Source organism: Clarias gariepinus, chromosome 24 (assembly GCF_024256425.1).
Source record: "Clarias gariepinus isolate MV-2021 ecotype Netherlands chromosome 24, CGAR_prim_01v2, whole genome shotgun sequence".
Lineage (NCBI taxonomy): Eukaryota > Metazoa > Chordata > Actinopteri > Siluriformes > Clariidae > Clarias > Clarias gariepinus.
In genome coordinates this window covers 85,391-107,500 of record NC_071123.1, presented here as the reverse complement: position 1 = coordinate 107,500, position 22,110 = coordinate 85,391, and the positions used below count along the sequence as shown (strand labels likewise).

Here is a 22,110-nt window from a genome sequence, read left to right as displayed (position 1 = left end):
GATAATAACTCCACGTGTCTGATTATAACTTCATGTGTCTGATTATAGCTCCCTGTGTCTGATTATAACTTCCTGTGTCTGATAATAACTCCCTGTGTCTGATAATAACTCCACGTGTCTGATTATAACTCCCTGTGTCTGATTATAACTCCCTGTGTCTGATTATAACTTCACGTGTCTGATTATAACTCCCTGTGTCTAATTATAACTCCACGCGTCTGATTATAACTCCCTGTGTCTGATTATAACTCCACGTGTCTGATTATAACTCCCTGTGTCTGATTATAACTCCCTGTGTCTGATAACTCCACGCGTCTGATTATAACTTCACGTGTCTGATTATAACTCCCTGTGTCTGATAACTCCACGCGTCTGATTATAACTCCACGTGTCTGATTATAACTCCCTGTGTCTGATTATAACTCCACGCGTCTGATTATAACTCCACATGTCTGATTATAACTACCTGTGTCTAATTATAACTCCACGCGTCTGATTATAACTCCACGTGTCTGATTATAACTCCACGTGTCTGATTATAACTCCACGTGTCTGATTATAACTCCCTGTGTCTGATTATAACTCCCTGTGTCTGATTATAACTTCACGTGTCTGATTATAACTCCCTGTGTCTAATTATAACTCCACGCGTCTGATTATAACTCCCTGTGTCTGATTATAACTCCACGTGTCTGATTATAACTCCCTGTGTCTGATTATAACTCCCTGTGTCTGATAACTCCACGCGTCTGATTATAACTTCACGTGTCTTATTATAACTCCCTGTGTCTGATAACTCCACGCGTCTGATTATAACTCCACGTGTCTGATTATAACTCCCTGTGTCTGATTATAACTCCACGCGTCTGATTATAACTCCACATGTCTGATTATAACTACCTGTGTCTAATTATAACTCCACGCGTCTGATTATAACTCCACGTGTCTGATTATAACTCCACGTGTCTGATTATAACTCCCTGTGTCTGATTATAACTCCACGCGTCTGATTATAACTCCCTGTGTCTGATTATAACTCCACGTGTCTGATTATAACTCCCTGTGTCTGATTATAACTCCCTGTGTCTGATAACTCCACGCGTCTGATTATAACTCCACGTGTCTGATTATAACTCCCTGTGTCTGATTATAACTCCACGCGTCTGATTATAACTCCCTGTGTCTAATTATAACTCCACGCGTCTGATTATAACTACCTGTGTCTAATTATAACTCCACGCGTCTGATTATAACTCCACGTGTCTGATTATAACTCCACGTGTCTGATTATAACTCCCTGTGTCTGATTATAACTCCCTGTGTCTGATTATAACTCCACGCGTCTGATTATAACTCCACGTGTCTGATCATGTCAGCGATGACCCCTGGAGGGCGCTCTGCACCCATGCACTGCTTTGAGTATTGTGCACTTTGGGGTCTCCCTGTTCCCTAGTCATTAGAACCACAGGTGTGTGTACTGTTAGTACGTTCTGTTAGTGATCAGTATCATTAAAGCTCCTCACTGCTGTCTCTCACTCTTGACTTTCTGTTGTGTTTGAGTTCTCTGTGTGGTTTCAGATCCAGTTGTGGTTTTCTTGTTTATAGTTCTACTTTTTATTTTTTAAATCTTAATGTCTGCATTTATGCCAAGCCTGTGGGTTTTAAAAGGATCTGGCAGATTATAAATCCCTGTGTCTGATTATTACAGATGAAGAGAGAGAGAGAGAGAGAGAGAGAGAGAAAGAAGGAGACAAAAGGACAGATGGAGAGACAGATAGAGAGACAGACAGAGAGAGAGAGAAAAGGAGAAACATGACAATGTAAATAATAAGATGTGAAGTAAGAGGATATAAACAGATGTGTATAAACACTTATACATAACATATAAAATGTAAAAGAGAGAAATAGCGTGGGTGACTCCCCCTCCCATCCCTCCCATCCCTCTCTCTCTCTCTCTCTCTCTCTCTCTCTCTCTCGTAGTCGTTCATGAGCAGAGCGTGTGACTCAGAGGCTGTTCCCTTTACTGGGTTTCTTTCTGTCCTGATTAAGTGCATTTAGAACTGCCCCTTCCCCCCCCTGCCCCCGCCCCCCCCGCACACACCTTTATTCTTTATCCCATTTTCCCTCCCTCCCTCTCTCTCTCTCTCCCTCATTACTACCACTCCGCCCCCTATACTTGTCCTCTATTCCTCATTTTATTGTGTTTTATATTTACCTGTCACGGAGACCCCCCCCCTCCTTCTTCTCACCCCCCTCCCTCTCTCCTCATCCCTCTCTCCTCTCCTCCGTGCTGGTGGGTTTTCTCTCGGCTGCTCTTGCGTATGTGTCTCTGATGAAGGCTCGCACTAAACTGCCTTCGCTCTGCTCTTGCGTGGTACGTATGATTTTCCTGTGGTCCAGGGAATCTCCATCTCTCTCTCTTTCTCTCTCCATCTGTCCATCTGTCTCTCTCTGTCCATCTCTCTCTCTCTGTCCTTTTTTCGTCCCTGTTTCTATCGTTTCTCTGTCTGTCTTTTCATCTGTCGTTCTCTCCATTCACCTCTTTCTGTTTTCTCTTTTCCTTCATTCGTCTGTCTCTCTGTCTCTCTCTTTCTCTCTCTCTCCATCTCTCCGCAGTCCTCTCTCCAGTTTTGGGGTTGTTTACGTGAGATCAGACATCTTGTTGATTCTGCAAGAAAATACAGCTTGTGTGTGTGTGTGTGTGAGAGAGAGAGAGACATGTTGGTGTTAGTTAGCTATGCTATGAGCTAACGTATGTGTATGTGTGGGTGTGTTTGTGTGTGTATGTTATGTACAGTGCTGTTGATTTTTCTTGGATATTATTACAGGATGGAAAACATCTGCAGTGTGTGTGTGTGTGTGTGTGTGTGTATGTGTGTGTTGGATCAGTGATTAGCATGAGGAGCAACTTCATGCACTTGTTGAATATGTACATGTGCATAAGGGAGACAGACAGACAGAGAGAGAGAGAGAAAGAGAGAGAGACGGCTAAAATGAAACATGAACATGAAATTACAAAAGAAGACAGCCAGACAGATAGACAATAAGAGACAGACGGGATGGCAGACAGGTAGAAATACACAAGGAGAGACAGAAAAAGAAAATTGCTAATACTGTATGACTGAAGCATGAAGAGAGGACAGACGAGGACAGACAGGGAAGGATAGACAAATTGGCAAGGACAGAGAGACAGACTGGAAGAGGTTGACAGACTGCTAGTGCTATAAATGCTAAATTACATGTACACCATATTTGTCTCTCTGTCTCAATCTGTCTCTCTCGATCTGTCTGTCTCTCTCCGTCTCTCTCCATCAGTCTCAGGAATATTTCACATCCTGTATGTTTTCAATTACACAATGGTTTTTCTGTCTACATCAGAGAGGGTCAAAGGTCATATTTGTGTGTGTGTGTGTGTGTGTGTGTGTGTGTGTGTGTGAATGAATTTCTGCTAAGTCATTCTCCGTTGTTATGAAGCAGCAGCTTTATGATCTCTCCATCTAATCTTCCGCCCTGAATTCCTATACACTGCGAGTGTGTGTGTGTGTGTGTGTGTGTGTGTGTGTATGTGTGAGATGTAATGAATTAGCAACAAACACTTACACTAGCTAGCCATCTAAAAATTGATCCTAATTTAAACTTAACATTGCGTTTATCAAGTACAATGCCATAATTATTGGCACCCCTTAGGAAAAAAATAACGTTAACAAGTGATTAATTAACATACACACATGTGATTATCCCACCTTAATAATGAACACCTGTGCACCTGTGCTGTGATGTGATTTGCCTTCTGATCAGGCGTCCCATCATGCACTGCTCTGCTGCCTTGTGATGAGGCAGGTAGGGCAGACAGACAGGTGTTCCTAATAAAGTGAAATTATGTAAAATACTGTAAAAAACTTTTAAACTGTGTTTGAGTTTATTCCTCTGTTCCGTATCAGAATCGGGTTTTTTTTTAAGTATGTTGACACACAAACAAGAAATTTGGTTCCGGCTGTTTGTAGCTCTCAGAGTACAGACTAACATAAAACACTGTAGAAAAACACACAGTTCACAGTAATTACACAACAATTACCATTCCAGTCGCAACCCCTTGGCAGAGGTAGATGTGTTTGTGCTGGACGTGTTGTAGACTTCAGTGACACGAGTTACACAAACACGGGATGTATTTATTTAAGGTTCTAAGACTCAGGTGTTTTAAAGTTTGAAGCTCTTGATGGACGCAGACTTTATCGAAGGTGGCACTGATATGGCACCAGGATCAACCCCAGGGCTATACCATGAATGAATAACTAAATTTATTTATTTATTTATTTATTTATTTATTTATTTATTTATTTGGGGTGGGGGGAAAATTCAATCCCATTCTCTAACAAATCTTTCAAAAGATACACTTTTTCAGAAACTAATCTGTATATATATATATATATATATATATATATATATATATATATATATTGTGGCGTGGGCGGGGCGGCGGCTGACGACCAGCATGCTTTGCGGGAATGTCGGTGTGTTCACCATGATGGGGTTGTGTGTGTGTGTGTTGAGGGTGTGTCGTGTGAAATGTGCTCTAGTTCAGGCTGATGCTGAATTAGATGTAGGCTCCTGAGTGAAGGTGCTGCTCATGCCATACCTGCTGTGTGCTAAATAAAGTACTCCCAGCCATTGCATTGGGCAGCAAATAAGCTCACTCGTCTCTCCAAGTTCTGCTTAGCGGTAAAAACGCTACATTGGTGTCAGTAGTGGGATGGAGAATAACGGGTTCGAGCGCACAACGGAGGACCTTCAGAAAATCCAAGCGGGCCGCCAGATCCAAGCGACTACTCGCGCAGAAGAAGCGTTTTCCCGATGGCGCTAAAGCGAGCACACCACGGCAACCAACACGGAGCGGCCAGGTGAAAATCCCGGCGCTGGATCTTGGGGCGGAGGCTGGCGCTGCGCAAGCGCCGGAGCAAGATACAGCTCCGTGCGCCGTCAGCCGGCAAAGCGACCTGCCGCTGCGCGAGGCCGAGCGCACTGAGCCCATATCAGCGGTACATCGCGGCGGAAGAGCCGAGCGACCGCCCGCAGCTCAGTGGCGCTCGGTTCGTGAACCTAGCCGGGGACAGGGCTACCCGTCGCAGCTAGGCAACGAGCAACTCTCCGACGTTTCGCGGCGAGGCCGAGGCACGGGACAGCGTACACCAGCAGCCGCTAAATGCTAAACGCTAAACGCGTGGTAAGCCGCGCTGGGCTTTACATTGACTGTGTGCTGGATGGCGTCTTACTGCGGGCGCTCGTGGACACCGGCTCCACTGTTTCGCTGCTGCGCTCTGGAGTACTGGGGCAAAGCAAGCGTGTTCGCCGACGGCCTGATCCTGCCTTCAGCCTCCGCACCGTTGCTGGGGGCTGCGTCAAGGTACGGGCGTGTCGCACAGCGCGAGTCCAGGTGGGTGGCCGAACTTATTCCCACGGGTTCGTTGTGGGGAATGTTGAGGAGGACTGTATTTTGGGGCTGGACATTCTGGGGAGATGGGGTGCGCTGCTGAATTTGTCCAGCGGAACTCTGCGTGGTAACTTCGGGGTAGCCAGGTTGCTCGGACCCAAACCACAGCCGGACAGGTTAGCAGCACACACCCGGGGGGCGGAACTTCCGGTAGCAGACCGAGCGGGAAATCTGCGCGCTAACACCGGCGCTTTACCTCGCCTGCCGGGCAGCAAAGCGCATGGCCGGTACTGCGAGCAAGTGGAGCGCCGTCGCGACGTAGAACCCTCGACGCAGGACGTTCCCCCCGTGCAGTCCTCCAGGTCCTCCGGTGGTGATCAGCCGTCCGAGCCAGCGTGCAGCCGTCTTACTGCGTCTCCCAGAGCATCACCAGCAGTCGCTCCGCCGGCTGTGAACTGTGAACCGCTCAACGCCAGGCAGAAGGGCCCCACCCAGCGCTCGCGGGCACCGCTGCAAGACTTTCGGGTGGTGGCACCTATGGGGCGAATGGGCGTGGACACTCACAGCCAGGGGCGAGATTTTGCTGCTGGCGAGCAGGTGTGGGTGTGTTCCTCCGGAAGGAGAAGGAGGGGGCTCTCGGCCGGGCGTGTGTCTCACTGGGTGGGCCCCTGTACGGTAATAGCTCGGGTCTCCGATGTCATTTACCGGGTGCGGTTGGTGGGGCGGGCACGAGTTTTGCTCCACCGGGACCGCCTTGCGCCTTGCCAGCCGCACGCCGGGGAAACATTGAACTCTGTGGAGGCCGGACCGCCTCAGGACTACGTTTGCGTTCATCGCTCACCTGCCAAAGGACGCCGGCGTTCCCACCGCCAGCGCCGACTGCCTCCACGCTTCCGAAACAAAGTTCTTCATGGTGACCAGGGACGGTCACAGCTCGGGTGGGGGCAGTGTGGCGTGGGCGGGGCGGCGGCTGACGACCAGCATGCCTTGCGGGAATGTCGGTGTGTTCACCATGATGAGGAAAGGTGTTTGGGTTAGTGGCTTCGGCCCTGTTGTGTGTGTGTGTGTTGAGGGTGTGACGTGTGAAATGTGCTCTAGTTCAGGCTGACGCTGAATTAGATGTAGGCTCCTGAGTGAAGGTGCTGCTCATGCCATACCTGCTGTGTGCTAAATAAAGTACTCCCAGCCATTGCATTGGGCAGCAAATAAGCTCACTCGTCTCTCCAGCATTCTTTCTGGCGTAAAAACGCTACAATATATATAATAAACAAGAAATCTCTCTAATGACACTTGATTAAGTGACACACTAACGGAATCACTGCTGTAAAGTGAAAAAAAAAAATAACCTGCGTTTTACTTTTGAAAAGAATCAGGACAGAGCAGTGTTTCTGTGCAGAGAAAGAAAGAGTGTGTCTGTCTGTGAAGGCGAAAGTAGGAGGTGTGTGTGTGTGTGTGTGTGTGTGTGTGGCACGGTGTCCAATGACGCGCGCTCACACAGACACAAAGAGCAGGCTGATACAGAGAGAGAAAATGGATTTTTAACCTCTCTAATGAGACTTGCTTTTGCTTTACACGCGCACTGTACGCACACACATACAGACACAAAATAAAATATTTTTTACACAAACACACACTCACACACGTGATCACAGTGTTATAGAAAACAGTACACACGTGCACGGATGTTGATTATACCAGTAAGAGACGAGCACTAAGACCCAGCAGGGGAGACGATTACCCACAATTTCGCAGCACAAAAGAGAGAAAAAATGTTGGCTCAGTTGTGATCACATGACGCTCGGCGTCAAAACAAAAAGTGTATGCATGATACATGATACTCTGTACTCGTAAACCAAGACTTGTTCATTTTTCAAGTCAAGATTTATTAAAAATCTTTGCTCGTCTTGTGGAACACTTGCTAACCGCATTACTTGCAATCCGTGTTTGTGTTTACTGACTGATCGCAAACCAACCAAACACGGATACATGGCATACTGTATGTTTTCATAATACATTTGGCCACGTATTACTTGTTTCATGCAGAGGAAGAGCTGTGATTTATGGCCAAAAGTATTGTTACAACATACCGTATGCCATGCATTACAGTTCTCCCTCTGCATAAAAGTAATGTCACTAAGTTGTGCTAATGAACTGGAAACCCAGTAAAAAACTGTGTATATGAAAGCGGTGTTGAGCTTCTGGCCCCATAGCCTGGGCCATCTCCAGACCTAAACCCAATAGAACACTGTTCCCAAACTGCCGCTAACAGCTGAAGAAAGGCGTTAGGGCGTCGCCCAGCACCAGTTTTGCTCAGTCTGCGTTAGCAGATTGCGCACATGATAAAAGATTTGGTACAAAGTGGAGTGACGTCCAAGCCTTTGCCAGGAAGTCTCATCCAAATAAAACTGCGGTGAACAGAGTGCTACACCTTATGGGCGTCTCTATGATAGACTTTTAGTGAAAATGGCTGCCATGTACGAACCAGAGGCTAAGAAACAAAAGAAAGAGTATAAAACCCCTGAAGGAGAATTAATAGAGTTCCTATGGAAGGGGTCTCTTCTTCCAAACACTAACCCCCCTCCCCACCAAACACTAACCCCCACCAAACACTTACCCTCTCCTCACCAAACACTAACCCCCACCAAACACTTACCCTCTCCTCACCAAACACTAACCCCCACAAAACACTAACCCCCACCAAACACTTACCCTCTCCTCGCCAAACACTAACCCCCACAAAACACTAACCCCCCTCCCCACCAAACACTGACCTCCACCAAACACTAACCTCCACCAAACACTAACCCTTCTCCACCAAACACTAACCCCCTCTCCCCACCAAACACTAACCCTTCCCCACCAAACACTAACCCCCTCCCCAAACACTTACCCCCACCAAACACTAACCCCTCCCCACCAAACACTAACCCCCTCCCCACCAAACATTAACTCCCCTCCCCACCAAACACTAACCCCCTCCCCCAAACACTTACCCCCACCAAACACTAACCCCTCCCCACCAAACACTAACCCCCTCCCCACCAAACACTAACACCCTCCCCACCTAACACTTACCCCCTCCCCACCAAACACTAACACCCTCCCCACCAAACACTAACCCCCACCAAACAGTACCCCTCCAAACACTAACCCCTCCCCACCAAACACTAACCCCCAACAAACAGTACCCCTCCAAACACTAACCCCTTCCCACCTAACACTTACCCCCTCCCCACCAAACACTAACCTTCACCAAACACTAACACCCTCCCCACCAAACACTAACCCCTTCCCACCAAACAGTACCCCTCCAAACACTAACCCCTTCCCACCAAACACTAACCCTCACCAAACACTAGCTCCCCTCCCCACCAAACACTAACCCCCACCATACACTCACCCTCACCAAACACTAACTTCCCTCCCCACCAAACACTAACCCCCTCCCCCAAACACTAACACCCTCCCCACCAAACACTAACCTCCTCCCCACTAAACACTTACCCCCACCAAACACTAACCCCTCCCCACCCATCATCCTCTCCTCCATTCCTTTATGTCAGCGAGTCTCCCTAACAAAGGTGCGTTAGCAATACAGAATACATCCAAAGTTTAATATACAGTAGTTCATAGTGACGGAAAACTGATTAATTCTATGTACAGAAAAAAATGAATCTGTCTACGACCAAATCGGGTTACGAGCAAAACATAGGAACAAATTATGTTTGTGAGCCGAGGTTCCACTGTATTTCAAAAAAGAAAACATTTTAGTGAAAACTTACATTTTTACTTCTGTCCCAACACATTTGTCCACAATTGAAGGCACATACTGCCACCTGCTGCATCGGAGTGTGTAAAAATGTATAAATGGCATATTACTACCATCATCAGTCAGCACTAGCAGTACAGGGATGTCATAGCAGCGGTAGTGTTAGCTGAAAAAAAAAACAGCTAAAGCAAGATGTCTGGCGTTCTTTCTTTAAAGCCTCACTGAATACAACACAGCTGCTCACTGTTCTTCAGGACAAAACCACACACAGATTTTTGTTAAAACCTCAGCCACAGTGTGAAATGAATGAGCACTCACACGAATATGATGAACTCAGATAACATGAGCAAAGATGTATTATACAACAGTTAGTGCTGATAACAGACAGTAACATCACTGTGAGGTGTGACTCTGTGTATGAGTGGACGTGTCCCAGGTGTTGTCCAGTGGTTAATGACACTAACTGTGTGTCTCAGCGTGGGTGAGAGTAGGTCTGTACGGTCCGCAGTACTGAGGAGAGAGCAGCTGTCTGACTAAACCCACATTCACACCCAGTCACAGAAGCACTTTCAGTAAGAACACACATCTGATAACGTTATGGCGTCTTAAACAACACGCCGTCTCTGCACTCATCACTTCTAAGTCCTTCTGAATCGCCTCGGAACCGTCCGCGTCGTTCTGTTCACCGCTAACGCTTAGCTACAACGCTAACTAGCGTCTAACACAAGGCTGAATCCCAAATCCCTCTCTAACCCCTGATTAAGGGCACTACTTAGTGCTTAGTTTGTGGAACAAGGGAGTGTACACCCTACATAGTGCACTAGCTTTTCATTTGATACTATTTGTTGATAATATAAGTCAAGAAACAAATCTGTTAATAATTAATGGTGTTTGTAGAACTGCAGTATAAAAGCTATATCACACTCCAGGCCGTGCTGTTGTGCTGTTGTGCTGAATATCTGCACGGCTATGTTATCTTCAGTACCTTGACTGCACCCTCGTGCCTACAACCGCATCACAGCCAGGCTGATATTCAGCACAACAGCACTACCTTAAGCATGACATTGATTAGCTGATGTGCACATGTGTGCCGTCCACATTAGATTCAGATAAAAGTCACCTGTAATTGTAATTGTAACTGTTATGACATAGAATTCTGATCTGAAATAAGAATCAGAATGGACCATGTAATGATCACGGAGCCTGAAATACTCGGGTAGCAACTGAATAACGGCTAGCGGAAGCTTCAAGATCTCTAGGAGGTGTGACTAGCCTGAGCACACGGGGTGCGGGGTGATGAGTTCAAACCATAAAGTTCGGGATGAAGCTCAGCACTCCATCATACACTGAGTGGTACATGATGTTCTCAGCCTCTGCTTTGCACTTTATATATATATATATATATATTGTATACATATTGTATAATATCACAGCCATATATATATATATATTTCTGAAAAATAAACCCTATTTAAATGTAAACTTGGCAGCATTTCTTGTTGTTAAGATTGTTTGTATGCTATTTATACTTTATAATATTGTTTAAAGTGTTTATGAAGAAGTTTAAGACTTATTTAGAGAGAGAGAGAGAGAGAGAGAGAGAGAGAGAGAGAGATGTGCTTCAGAAAATAACATTACCCTAAAATAATGTGACTTTTAAAGGTCCTGTAAGGTGTGTGTGTGTGTGTGTGTGTGTGTGTGTGTGTGTGTGTTAATGCTCCAGCTAAAGTACCTGTCACACTCTCTCTGGTTCACTCCTCCCTCCAAACACACACTTTTCAGTGGTGAGGACGAGCTCCTCCAGTCTGAACGTCTACACGTGACTCAGTGAATTCTACATCATACGTGTCCTTTAAAGCAAAAAAAAAATACATATCAGGTTTTAAAATCGTTATGTAAAAAGAAAAATCATTATCTGTAGGTGGAATGTCTGTGTGTGTGTGTGTGTGTGTGTGTGTGTGTGTGTGTGTGTGTGTGTGTGTGTGTTTTGCCCTCAGGGAAACATTACATGTTCACACAGCGCAAATACAGACATCTAGTTAAAACTGAATTTTGTTCAACATTAATTAAAAACAAAATCTGTTTTTGCTGAAAATATTTTTAATGACAAGCCTTGATGTACAGAGAGTGTAGTAGGGTGCCAATAATTATGGAGTTGTCTAATTTGTAGAGAAATTTAAATGTATGGCTGACATGATGTGTGCATGCATATAGATTGTGTGTGTGTGTGTGTGTGTGTGTGTGTGTGTGTGTGTGTGTGTTCTCTGAAACGCTCGTGCACTAGCGGTTTCCGTTTAGGGAATCCCCGCCCCTGCAGATGTAACCATGGAAACGGATGTGGGCTCAGGGTGGGAGTTCCTCTATCCCTCTCTGAGTTTAACCTGAGAGCCGCAGAGTGATCTGGTGCAGTGGATCATGGGAAATGTGTGTGTGTGTGTGTGTGTGTGTGTGTGTGTGTGTGTGTGTGTGTGTGTGTGTGTGTTAACAGAGCTGTTAGCATGGACGTGATACACATCACAGAGAGTGAGACAGAAAGACAGTGGGAGAGAGGAAGGGTGATACAAATAGACAGAAAGTGTGAGACAAAGGGTGGGACAGAATGCGGGGGAGACAGAGGGAGAGTGAGACAGAAGGAGGATCATACAAAGAGTGACACACATAGTTAGACAGAAATAGAGAGTTGTACAGAGTAAGGCAGACAAAGAGTGGTACAGAGAGACATAGAGTGAGACAAAACATGAGACAGAATGAGAGTGTGACTGAGACAGAAGAGACAAGAGATCAGACAAAGAGTGACAGAGTGAAAGAGAAAGACATAGAGAGACGTAGAGTGGGACAGAGAAGAGTGATACAAAAAGGGTGATATAAAAAGACAGAGTGAAAGAGAAAGTGAGGCAGAGAGCATGGGACAGTGAGAAAGAAAGAGAGACACAGAGTGAGACAGAATGAGACAGACAGAGAGACAGACGGAGAGTGAGACAGTTCAGTCCAGCAAAGATTATTGACACGAATGTTAAGAAATCATGTTGTTGCCAAAGCAGTTAATGAAGGCTGGTTACAGGAAACATTACAAATATCATTAATCTGCATTTATACGTAAACATTATGAACAAATTACACACAAACAAACACCGTAAATAAATAATAACAAACAACCTACAGGTCACCAACTGAACATTAGTTATGGTTGATTAGAATTAGTCTGGGTTCAGTATATTCAGGGTGTGTGTGTGTGTGTGTGTGTGTGTGTGTGTGTGTGTGTGTGTGTGTGCTTTGACGTGTGGGTGCTCAGGGTGTGTGTGTGTGTGTGTGTGTGTGTGTACAGTATGTCAGAGTCCGACCCTGCCACATTCTTCGTCTTCTTTTTGGTTTGTAGTTGAGACGCTGTTGTGTGCTCTCTCTCTCTCTCTCTCTCTCTCTCTCTCAGGGCTGTAACTCATACGGTTATTAATAACTTATTTTTCTCCTCTAATGCTTTAAGATAAAGCTGTACATGTACACACTCCTGCCAGTAAAGAGAGAGAGAGAGAGAGAGAGAGAGAGAGAGAGGAGTATCCTACATTCACTGCACTGGATCTTTGATCTCATATCCATGGAAACCATGTGGTCATCTTTTACACATAAAACCCTTGAATACAGGAACCCACGCACCTACACACACACACACACACACACAAACACAAACACACACCTCCCACCACTTCCTCCATTCTCACGCTCCAAACATGGCCTGTACTGACACCTACTGATCTCACACACTCCTCACCACGCCGCTGACCCCTAAACACCTCCCCACACCCACTTTCCGGGCACGTGCTGTTCACTACCCTCGCTGTTCACTACCCTCGCTGTTCACTACCCTCGCTGATCTCTACCCTCGCTGTTCACTACCCTTGCTGTTCACTACCCTCGCTGTTCACTACCCTCGCTGTTCACTACCCTCGCTGATCTCTACCCTCGCTGTTCACTACCCTCGCTGTTCACTACCCTCGCTGATCACTACCCTCGCTGTTCACTACACAGGGCACAGATCATGAGGGTGGGGTCAACACAAGGACGGGGGTGTAAGAAGAAGAAGAAGAAGAGCGCCGTCCTCACACTATTACCAGCGTGGTTTGGCACGTGCGGTCGCTCGAGTCTCTTCTGTTTGAAACTCTGACGTCACCAAAGACCCGGGGAGTCTCGCGCCGCAGTCGGTCCTGAGATGAATGCACAATGGCCACTCTCACTTCCGCACTCTCCCTCTCTCTCTTGCTCACACACACACACACACACACCAGACTCTCAGGACTCAGGTTAGCACACTCAAGCTTCAGTTCAGGACCAGAAGTTTAGAAATAAAGTCTTTTTGTATTCTTGTTGTTAATTACTGGATGTTTTCCTTTGCCACACACATTCACAACGTTACCCTCATCGACTCCAGTGGAACGATCCGTTTCCATGGAAACACATAACGCGCACCAATCAGAGCGCCAGCTGCTGCGGCTTCCTGGTCACGTGCTCATTCAAATGCGCTGAGTTGTAAAGAGACACGACTGAATACTATTTCATCAAAACACTGCATCCCCTGTGTGTGTGTGTGTGTGTGTGTGTGTGTGTGGGTGGGTGTGTGTGTGTGTGTAAGTATTTGAGTAAATAATATTTAATGCCCAGGTACTGTCCTGTAACCAGATACACACATACTGTACTTACCAGTTCTATCATTTAATTTTAAAGTTTAATTGAGAAACCCAGTTAATATCTACACTTAGTGGAAATGCAACAATTTAAAACTGCCGTATGTATTTTGTATTTTGTTTTGGATTTGAGGAAGATACTGTATGAGACTACTGTATATACTGTACTGTATGAGACTACTGTATATACTGTACTGTATGAGACTACTGTATATACTGTACTGTATGAGACTACTGTATATACTGTACTGTATGAGACTACTGTATATACTGTACTGTATGAGACTACTGTATATATATAAGACTATAAATACATTTTTTGACATACGTACAGTATATTTCAGTCTGAGCAACTTTAATATAAGCAAATATCACATAGTATAATATGAGCAGATATATTATTATATTATTTATAGCACAAAAGGTAATATATTCATAATTATTATGTTCAAGGCGTTCGAGTCAAAGCAGGACTTTTGATTGTACAGAATAACAGAACACAGTTCTGAGAGTAAACACTCCCTGTATTTGATCTCATATCCAAAGACTGTACATGAAGTCTTCTGTTAATGTAACTCATCTGTTTTTAATCTGTTTAAGTCCCGGTTTGACTCGGACGTCCAGGATGTAACTAGAGCAGGACTTAAGTTGCCCGAGCAGCTGGTCTTCTCCTGCCTTTTGGATGAGCTGCACCTCAGGAGGAAGCCGATGCTCGGTGTACCCTAACACGTGACACTCAGTGTTTAAACTCGGCTGAGGGTTTTAGGATTAGGATTACTGAGTCTGAGTTGTGTATATGATCATGACCTAACGGTATAAATTCCCTGTGAATAATAAACTCCTGGACTTTTCATACACATCATCTCTATGGACCTGAGGCTATAAAAGAGTTACAGCACAGAAAACTACTAAAACTACAAGTTACATAAGGATGAATGAGAGAGTTTAGTGTGGATCAGCTACAGCGAAGCGTAATTCAGAACCTCTTTCGTTGGTGTCAGGACTTTGTGCAGGACTCGTGTGTGTTGTATCGTAACAGGCTGGTGTGTGTGAGGTCAGTCTTAAACTGGAAAGAGACAATCACGTGACTCACAGGCAACGTTCAGCACCATGGACAGCGCTGTTCACCATGAGACCACCAGAGGGCGTCCTGTGCACACGTGTGTGTCTGTGTGTGTGTGTGTGTGTGTGTGTGTGTGTGTGTGTGTGTGAATGATATAGTTTGTATCCTGACAGCTTTTTGTATATGTTTCTTTAATATAAGTTTCATCTTGAACATTGTTAAAACAACCTGTGTGTGTGTGTGTGTGTGTGTGTGTGTGTGTGTACAGTAGTACAGTACTTGGCACTTAAATCTTATCTCCAGTTATGTAACAGTGTCCTGGTCCTGTGCCTGTCTTATAATATCTCCTGTAAAAAAAAAAAAAAAAAGTTTTTATTCTTTTAGTTCATGTGAGTTTGTGAAGTGAATCATGATTATAAAATTTACACCTTGATTTAATTTTACACACTGCTATGGTACCGAGTGGATGTGTTACATCTGTCTCACAGGATGAGCTCTGAGGCATGAGACTCAGCGAGTCGTCGTCACCGTTCGTGAGAGACCCGAGGAAAGCCGTGGGTGCCGATATTTAACTCTTAATCTGGTTTTAGCGCTCACACAGTTTGACTGACGCCAAATTTCAACTTGTGCCTGAAGATTTCGGTTCTAAAGTGTGAGTTTTATCTGCCGCACAAAACTTGTACAAGTCGTGTGAAGTGAAAGACGAACACAAGGGGGCGCACCGTTTCAGAACGGTAAACCTCAAACAAAGCCGGAGTGACGCACCCTGTGTACTGAATACAGAATCTTTCAGGAGTTTACTCCGTGTAAAGATGATAAATTAAAGTAATATCAAGAATATTATCAACGATTAAAGTAAAATTATAATATCTAATCATAAGTCGGCTAGAAATGAATGGTTTTAAGAGATGGTCGCTGCACTATGAAGCCCCCGAAAGGACACACGAGGAAAATGAAACATGTAGAATAAAATAAAATGTCTTTTTTTTGTTTTTGTTTGAAAAAATATCACAAATCTTTTGCAAATAATGCAATACCTGCTCCTTGAGCGGACGCTTTAGGACATACCGGGTCAAGAAACGTTGTGAGGTCAATTATCAATTCTAGTTGTTTTAGAAGGGATCTGGTTTCTGTTTATCTATTTATGAACTAAAATAATCATAAATAAAGGTCGGTCTCTTCATTTAAGTTACTGTTTTGGTTTTTACATCTTTAACGTAAATCTATAGCTCAATTCCTAGATAAGCTTTAATTCCTAGATTAGCGTTTACACTAGCAAAAAAAAAATCCTCATTGTTAATGTCCTATTTAAAACTTGATTAAAGTGATACACAAGAGTTTTTGACTGACGCTGATATTTAAAGATGAATAAAAAATTACAACACTTTGTTAGCTAAACTGCAATAAATAACGCTACAGCCTAAGTCCCGCCTCTGCGCTCTAGGATTGGCTGCATTGGCTGTGATGGGTCATTTACAGTATGGACCAGTTGGTTTTTTTGAACGAGTCTTTAACGTGACTCAGAAGAACGATTGTCTCAGAGAGTGATTCGTTCATGTTCCACTGGTCGCGCATGCGGAAATCATCGCAAAAACTCTGTAGGTTATGTACAGGAAGCAGAATTGAGCGATTCTTTCTTTATGACTCTTATTAAAATTTCATTTTAAATTTGTCTAGCAAAGAGGTTTCTTACACTAACAGGGGTACACACTCACCCATCTGTTCAGTGGTCAAGCTGGGAGTTAGGGTCGAAATTCTGGGCTCTTTTGCTCTGCTCACATCTCTCTCTTTTTCTTCCTGCATTCGGTTGCAAAACAATCACATTCTGTTTATGGATGTTATTGTCGATCTCAATCTTAAAAAATCTAATATTTAAATTTAAAAGTCTAATCTCAGGGTTATAGTCGTTCCCTTTAAAGAAGGTAGTGTGTGTGTGTGTGTGTGTGTGTGTGTGTGTGTGTGTGTCCTTGCACTGTAAGCAGATCCCGCCTCACTCCTCTAATCATCTCTCTCTCTCTCTCTCTCTATTCGTTCTCCGCGAGCTTTAAAGAAGGAACATCTCCGACTCGCGCGTGCGTCCCTGAATACCGGCCGGTCCGTCTCTCTCTCCGTCTCTCCTTCTCTGTCTCTCTCTCCCTCTCCATCTCTCTCTCTCTCTCTCTCTCTCTCATGGCAGCCGCTATGGTCATGTCTCCATCGTGGAGGAATCTGAAGTGTCTGTCTCCGGTGATGTGCCAGTGTAAGCTCGTGTGCAGTCACCGGACTCTGTCTCTGATGTTCGGCTGTAAGGTAAGGCAGGGCTGCAGGTCCACATCCTGGTCCCCTTTTAAAACGAACTGAAATAAGTTCAGTACGGATGTGTGTGTGTATGTGTGTGTGTGTGTGTGTGTGTGGGAGGGGGTGTATGAAGCGCTGGACTAAACCATCTCCTAGCTGATAGTAGGGGTTTATTAGCTATTTTTATTATTAATAGTATTTTTAAAATTTGAATGTTATAAGGTCCATACCTTCATCCCTGAGCGAGCAGGAGACAGAGCGCAGGGAGACTCGGTGTGTGTCGGTGCCTGTGTTGTGGATCTGCAGAATTAATGAAGGAAAGAAAAAATGGAAATGAGAGAATAAATGACACCTCCACCCCCTGACTGTATCATCACTACTGGGAAAGAGAGAAAAATCTCAGACACAATAGACCGATCTAAACACTGTCAGACTTTACAAAGATTAGTTCAACATTTGTGTGTGAACACTCAGTGCTGAACACTGGATCAGTATCAAATCATCAATCAGAGCACTAGATCAGTACTGAAAACTGGATCAGAGCCCTAGATCAGTACTGAAAACTGGATCAGAGCCCTAGATCAGTACTCAACACTGGATCAGAGCCCTAGATCAGTACTGAACACTGGATCAGAGCCCTAGATCAGTACTGAACACTGGATCAGAGCCATAGATCAGTACTGAACACTGGATCAGAACACTATATCAGTACTGAACACTGGATCAGAGCCCTAGATCAGTACTGAACACAGGATCAGAGCCATAGATCAGTACTGAACACTGGATCAGAGCCATAGATCAGTACTCAACACTGGATCAGAGCCCTAGATCAGTACTGAACACTGGATCAGAGCCATAGATCAGTACTAAACACTGGATCAGAGCCATAGATCAGTACTGAACACTGGATCAGAGCCCTAGATTAGTACTGAACACTGGATCAGAGCCCTAGATCAGTACTGAACACTGGATCAGAGCCCTAGATCAGTACTGAACACTGGATCAGAGCCATAGATCAGTACTAAACACTGGATCAGAGCCATAGATCAGTACTGAACACTGGATCAGAGCCCTAGATTAGTACTGAACACTGGATCAGAGCCCTAGATCAGTACTGAACACTGGATCAGAGCCCTAGATTAGTACTAAACACTGGATCAGAGCCCTAGATCAGTACTGAACACTGGATCAGAGCCCTAGTTCAGTACTGAACACTGGATCAGAGCCATAGATCAGTACTAAACACTGGATCAGAGCCATAGATCAGTACTGAACACTGGATCAGAGCCCTAGATTAGTACTGAACACTGGATCAGAGCCCTAGATCAGTACTGAACACTGGATCAGAGCCCTAGATCAGTACTGAACACTGGATCAGAGCCCTAGTTCAGTACTGAACACTGGATCAGAGCCCTAGATCAGTACTGAACACTGGATCAGAGCCCTAGTTCAGTACTGAACACTGGATCAGAACACTAGTTCAGTACTGAACACTGGATCAGAACACTAGATCAGTACTGAACACTTGATCAGAGCCCTAGATCAGTACTGAACATTGGATCAGAGCACCAGATCAGTACTGAACACTGGATCAGAACACTAGATCAGTACTAAACACTGGATCAGAACACCAGATCAGTACTGAACACTGGATCAAAGCCCTAGATCAGTACTGAACACTTGATCAGAGCCCTAGATCAGTACTGAACACTGGATCAGAACACTAGATCAGTACTGAACACTTGATCAGAGCCCTAGATCAGTACTGAACATTGGATCAGAGCACCAGATCAGTACTGAACACTGGATCAGAACACTAGATCAGTACTGAACACTGGATCAGAACACTAGATCAGTACTGAACACTGGATCAGAGCCCTAGATCAGTACTGAACACTGGATCAGAGCCCTAGATCAGTACTGAACACTGGATCAGAGCCCTAGATCAGTACTTAACACTGGATCAGAACACTAGATCAATACTGAACACTGGATCAGAGCCTTAGATCAGTACTGAACACTGGATCAGAAACCAGATCAGTACTGAACACTGGATCAGAACACCAGATCAGTACTGAACACTGGATCAGAACACTAGATCAGTACTGAACACTGGATCAGAACACTAGATCAGTACTGAACACTGGATCAGAACACCAGATCAGTACTGAACACTGGATCAGAACACTAGATCAGTACTGAACACTGGATCAGAGCCCTAGATCAGTACTGAACACTGGATCAGAACACTAGATCAATACTGAACACTGGATCAGAGCCCTAGATCAGTACTGAACACTGGATCAGAAACCAGATCAGTACTGAACACTGGATCAGAACACTAGATCAGTACTGAACACTGGATTAGAACAGTAGATCAGTACTGAACACTGGATCAGAACACCAGATCAGTACTGAACACTGGATCAGAACACTAGATCAGTACTGAACACTGGATCAGAACACTAGATCAGTACTGAACACTGGATCAGAGCCCTAGATCAGGCGGAGAGTATGGAGTCCAGGGTGGACAGGTGATCTCCATCAAGCGTTGGGTGTAGATCCTGTTATCGAAGATGCCTCAAACAGAAACTGATCCATTCTGAACTGTATTGAGAAATAAAAATGTGAGCTGTAAATCTTAATGATTTTGAGGAAAACATTTTCATTTATAATTTTTCATTATTATTATTTCTGATAAATTATAAGCCAAACTCATTCATTTTGATTGTAAACCCTTTTAATCCATTGTGAGCCAGGAGAGTCAGTGATTGCTTACTAGATGAGCTGATTGATTATTTAAAAAAATTACTACATTTTGAGCCAAGCTAATCAACTATGAGTGACGCTGGTCCTTTATCAGCTGAGCCGATCTATCATGAAACAGAATAAATCATTTTGAGCCAAGCTTATGCCTCATGAGCTGATCTGATCTGCAAGCTGATCCTTTTTGAGCTGAGCTGATCCTTCCAGAGTCGTGCTGATCTATTATGAGCTGAGCTAAACTATTATCAGCTGAACTAAATGAGTATGAGTTGAAATAAACCATGATGAGCCAAGCAGATCCATTATGACCTGAGTTGATCCTTTATGAGCCGAGCTGACCTTATGAGGTGATCCTTTATCAATTAAGCTGTTTGATTCTGTGCCAAAAGACATACTTTATGTTATAAATCTCAATGTGTCTGGTTGTACATGTGTGTGTGTGTGTGTGTGTGTGTGTGTGTGTGTGTGTGTGTGTGTTCTCCCCTTCTTCTCTGAATGGCACAGCCCGCGGTGTTTAACCTGTATAAATATTTAAGAATGGCTAAATATCCACGAAAACCTCCTCGTACCTGAGTGTTGTGTTTAAACTGCAGATGTGACATGTTTAAAAGAGACAGAGACAGAGACAGAGGGGAAGGCGAGTAGGAGGATTTTTTTTCCATGAAAAGCTTTTATTAATATTTAACAACGCATAGACAGTAAGACAGCAGACAAGATGCCCATCTGTCTCACCGTCTGTTTCTCTTTTTGTTTTTTTTTTATTGTGTCTCTTTTCTCTTTCGCTCTTGACCAGTCTTTATTTTCATCTCACTGTCTCCCTTCCTCCATGACTCCCTGTGTTCCTGTCTGTCTGTATGTCTTTGGTCTGTTTGTCTCTCTGTCTCTCATTTTAGCTGTTTTCTCTCTCTCTCTGTCTACTTACTCTCTCTCTCTGTCTCTGTCTTTCTCTAACTTAGGCTGTCTCTCTCTCGGTTTCTCTCTGAGTCTGTCTCTTGGTATAACTCTCAGTCTGTCTCTCTTTTCTCTTTGTCTCTGCTCTGTGTGTGTAAGATGCAGTAATGAGATGAGGACTAAACTAGGGGGACTAAACCCCCTACACACACACACACACACACACAACTCTTGTGAAGCAGTGTGTCAGTGGCTGTGTCTCAGATTACACACTGCGCACTCGATCCTCACACTGTGACACGGAGGAAGCCTCCTCAGCGTTTAGAGATGAGGGATTACAGTAATATTCTCACAGCGTGAGGACACACACACACACACACACACACTGTACACCTTACTGTATGTTGATATAACATATAGGATGATGAGCAGCAGAGAATCTTACATTACACATGAAAAAAAAGCTGTGAAAGCAAGCAGGAGGGCCAGGAAGTGGAATTTAGCATAGCGTGTGTGTTAGCATTAGCAGAGCAATGTTCACAGCATAACCGTGAACGATGTCACATGAGGGAAACAGAGAGACAGACACAAGATAAATGTCATTGAAAAAACACGGGGCGCAAATACATTTACATTTAGGTTATACATTGACTTACAAACTGCTTTGATGTTTAAGTCCAGGTGGTGAATTATTTTTTTTGGGCTGGGCGGTGTAGATGTTAGAAAAAACACTGAGATACTGAAAATATATCAGAAAAAGGTGCTTTGAGATAGAAGGTAACGCCGGTGTTTCCAGAATGCAGAAGATCTGTGTATTCTCAGTAAAATAAAGTGTTAAACAGGGTGCAATTGTCACCCGCCACGCTTCCTCTCTGGCTCGGGAAGGGGACCGAAATTAGGGGCGGGGTCAGGGTGTGGGCTGGTTTGTCATACACACATCTTTGCCAGATCATTTAATCATTAAATCATGTGATTAACAACAGCAATATCCATGTCGATGCATGAACCGGGTGAGAGTAGGTGTGTACGGTCCGCAGTACTGAGGAGAGAGCAGGACACACACACACACACACACACACACATGTCCAGTGGTTAATGACACTAACTGTGTGTCTCAGCGTGGGTGAGAGTAGGTCTGTACGGTCCGCAGTACTGAGGAGAGAGCAGCTGTCTGACTAAACCCACATTCACACCCAGTCACAGAAGCACTTTCAGTAAGAACACACATCTGATAACGTTA

General features: G+C 44.5%; 1 protein-coding gene across 4 annotated transcripts in view; it reads left to right on the top strand.

Annotated features, from left to right (window-relative positions):
* Positions 1-22,110, top strand: part of LOC128512227 (disks large homolog 4) — an 87,712-nt gene that overhangs the window by 25,803 nt on the left and 39,799 nt on the right. For 2 of the 4 annotated variants that reach the window (XM_053485410.1, XM_053485409.1), the window contains exon 1: positions 17,106-17,225. The exons of 1 other annotated variant lie outside the window; for it this stretch is intronic. In XM_053485410.1, the coding sequence (XP_053341385.1) occupies positions 17,106-17,225 (120 nt within the window). Of the gene's footprint in view, positions 1-2,293; positions 2,375-17,105; positions 17,226-22,110 lie in introns of those variants that run through there. One more of the 4 variants, XM_053485407.1, reaches the window with a different exon arrangement.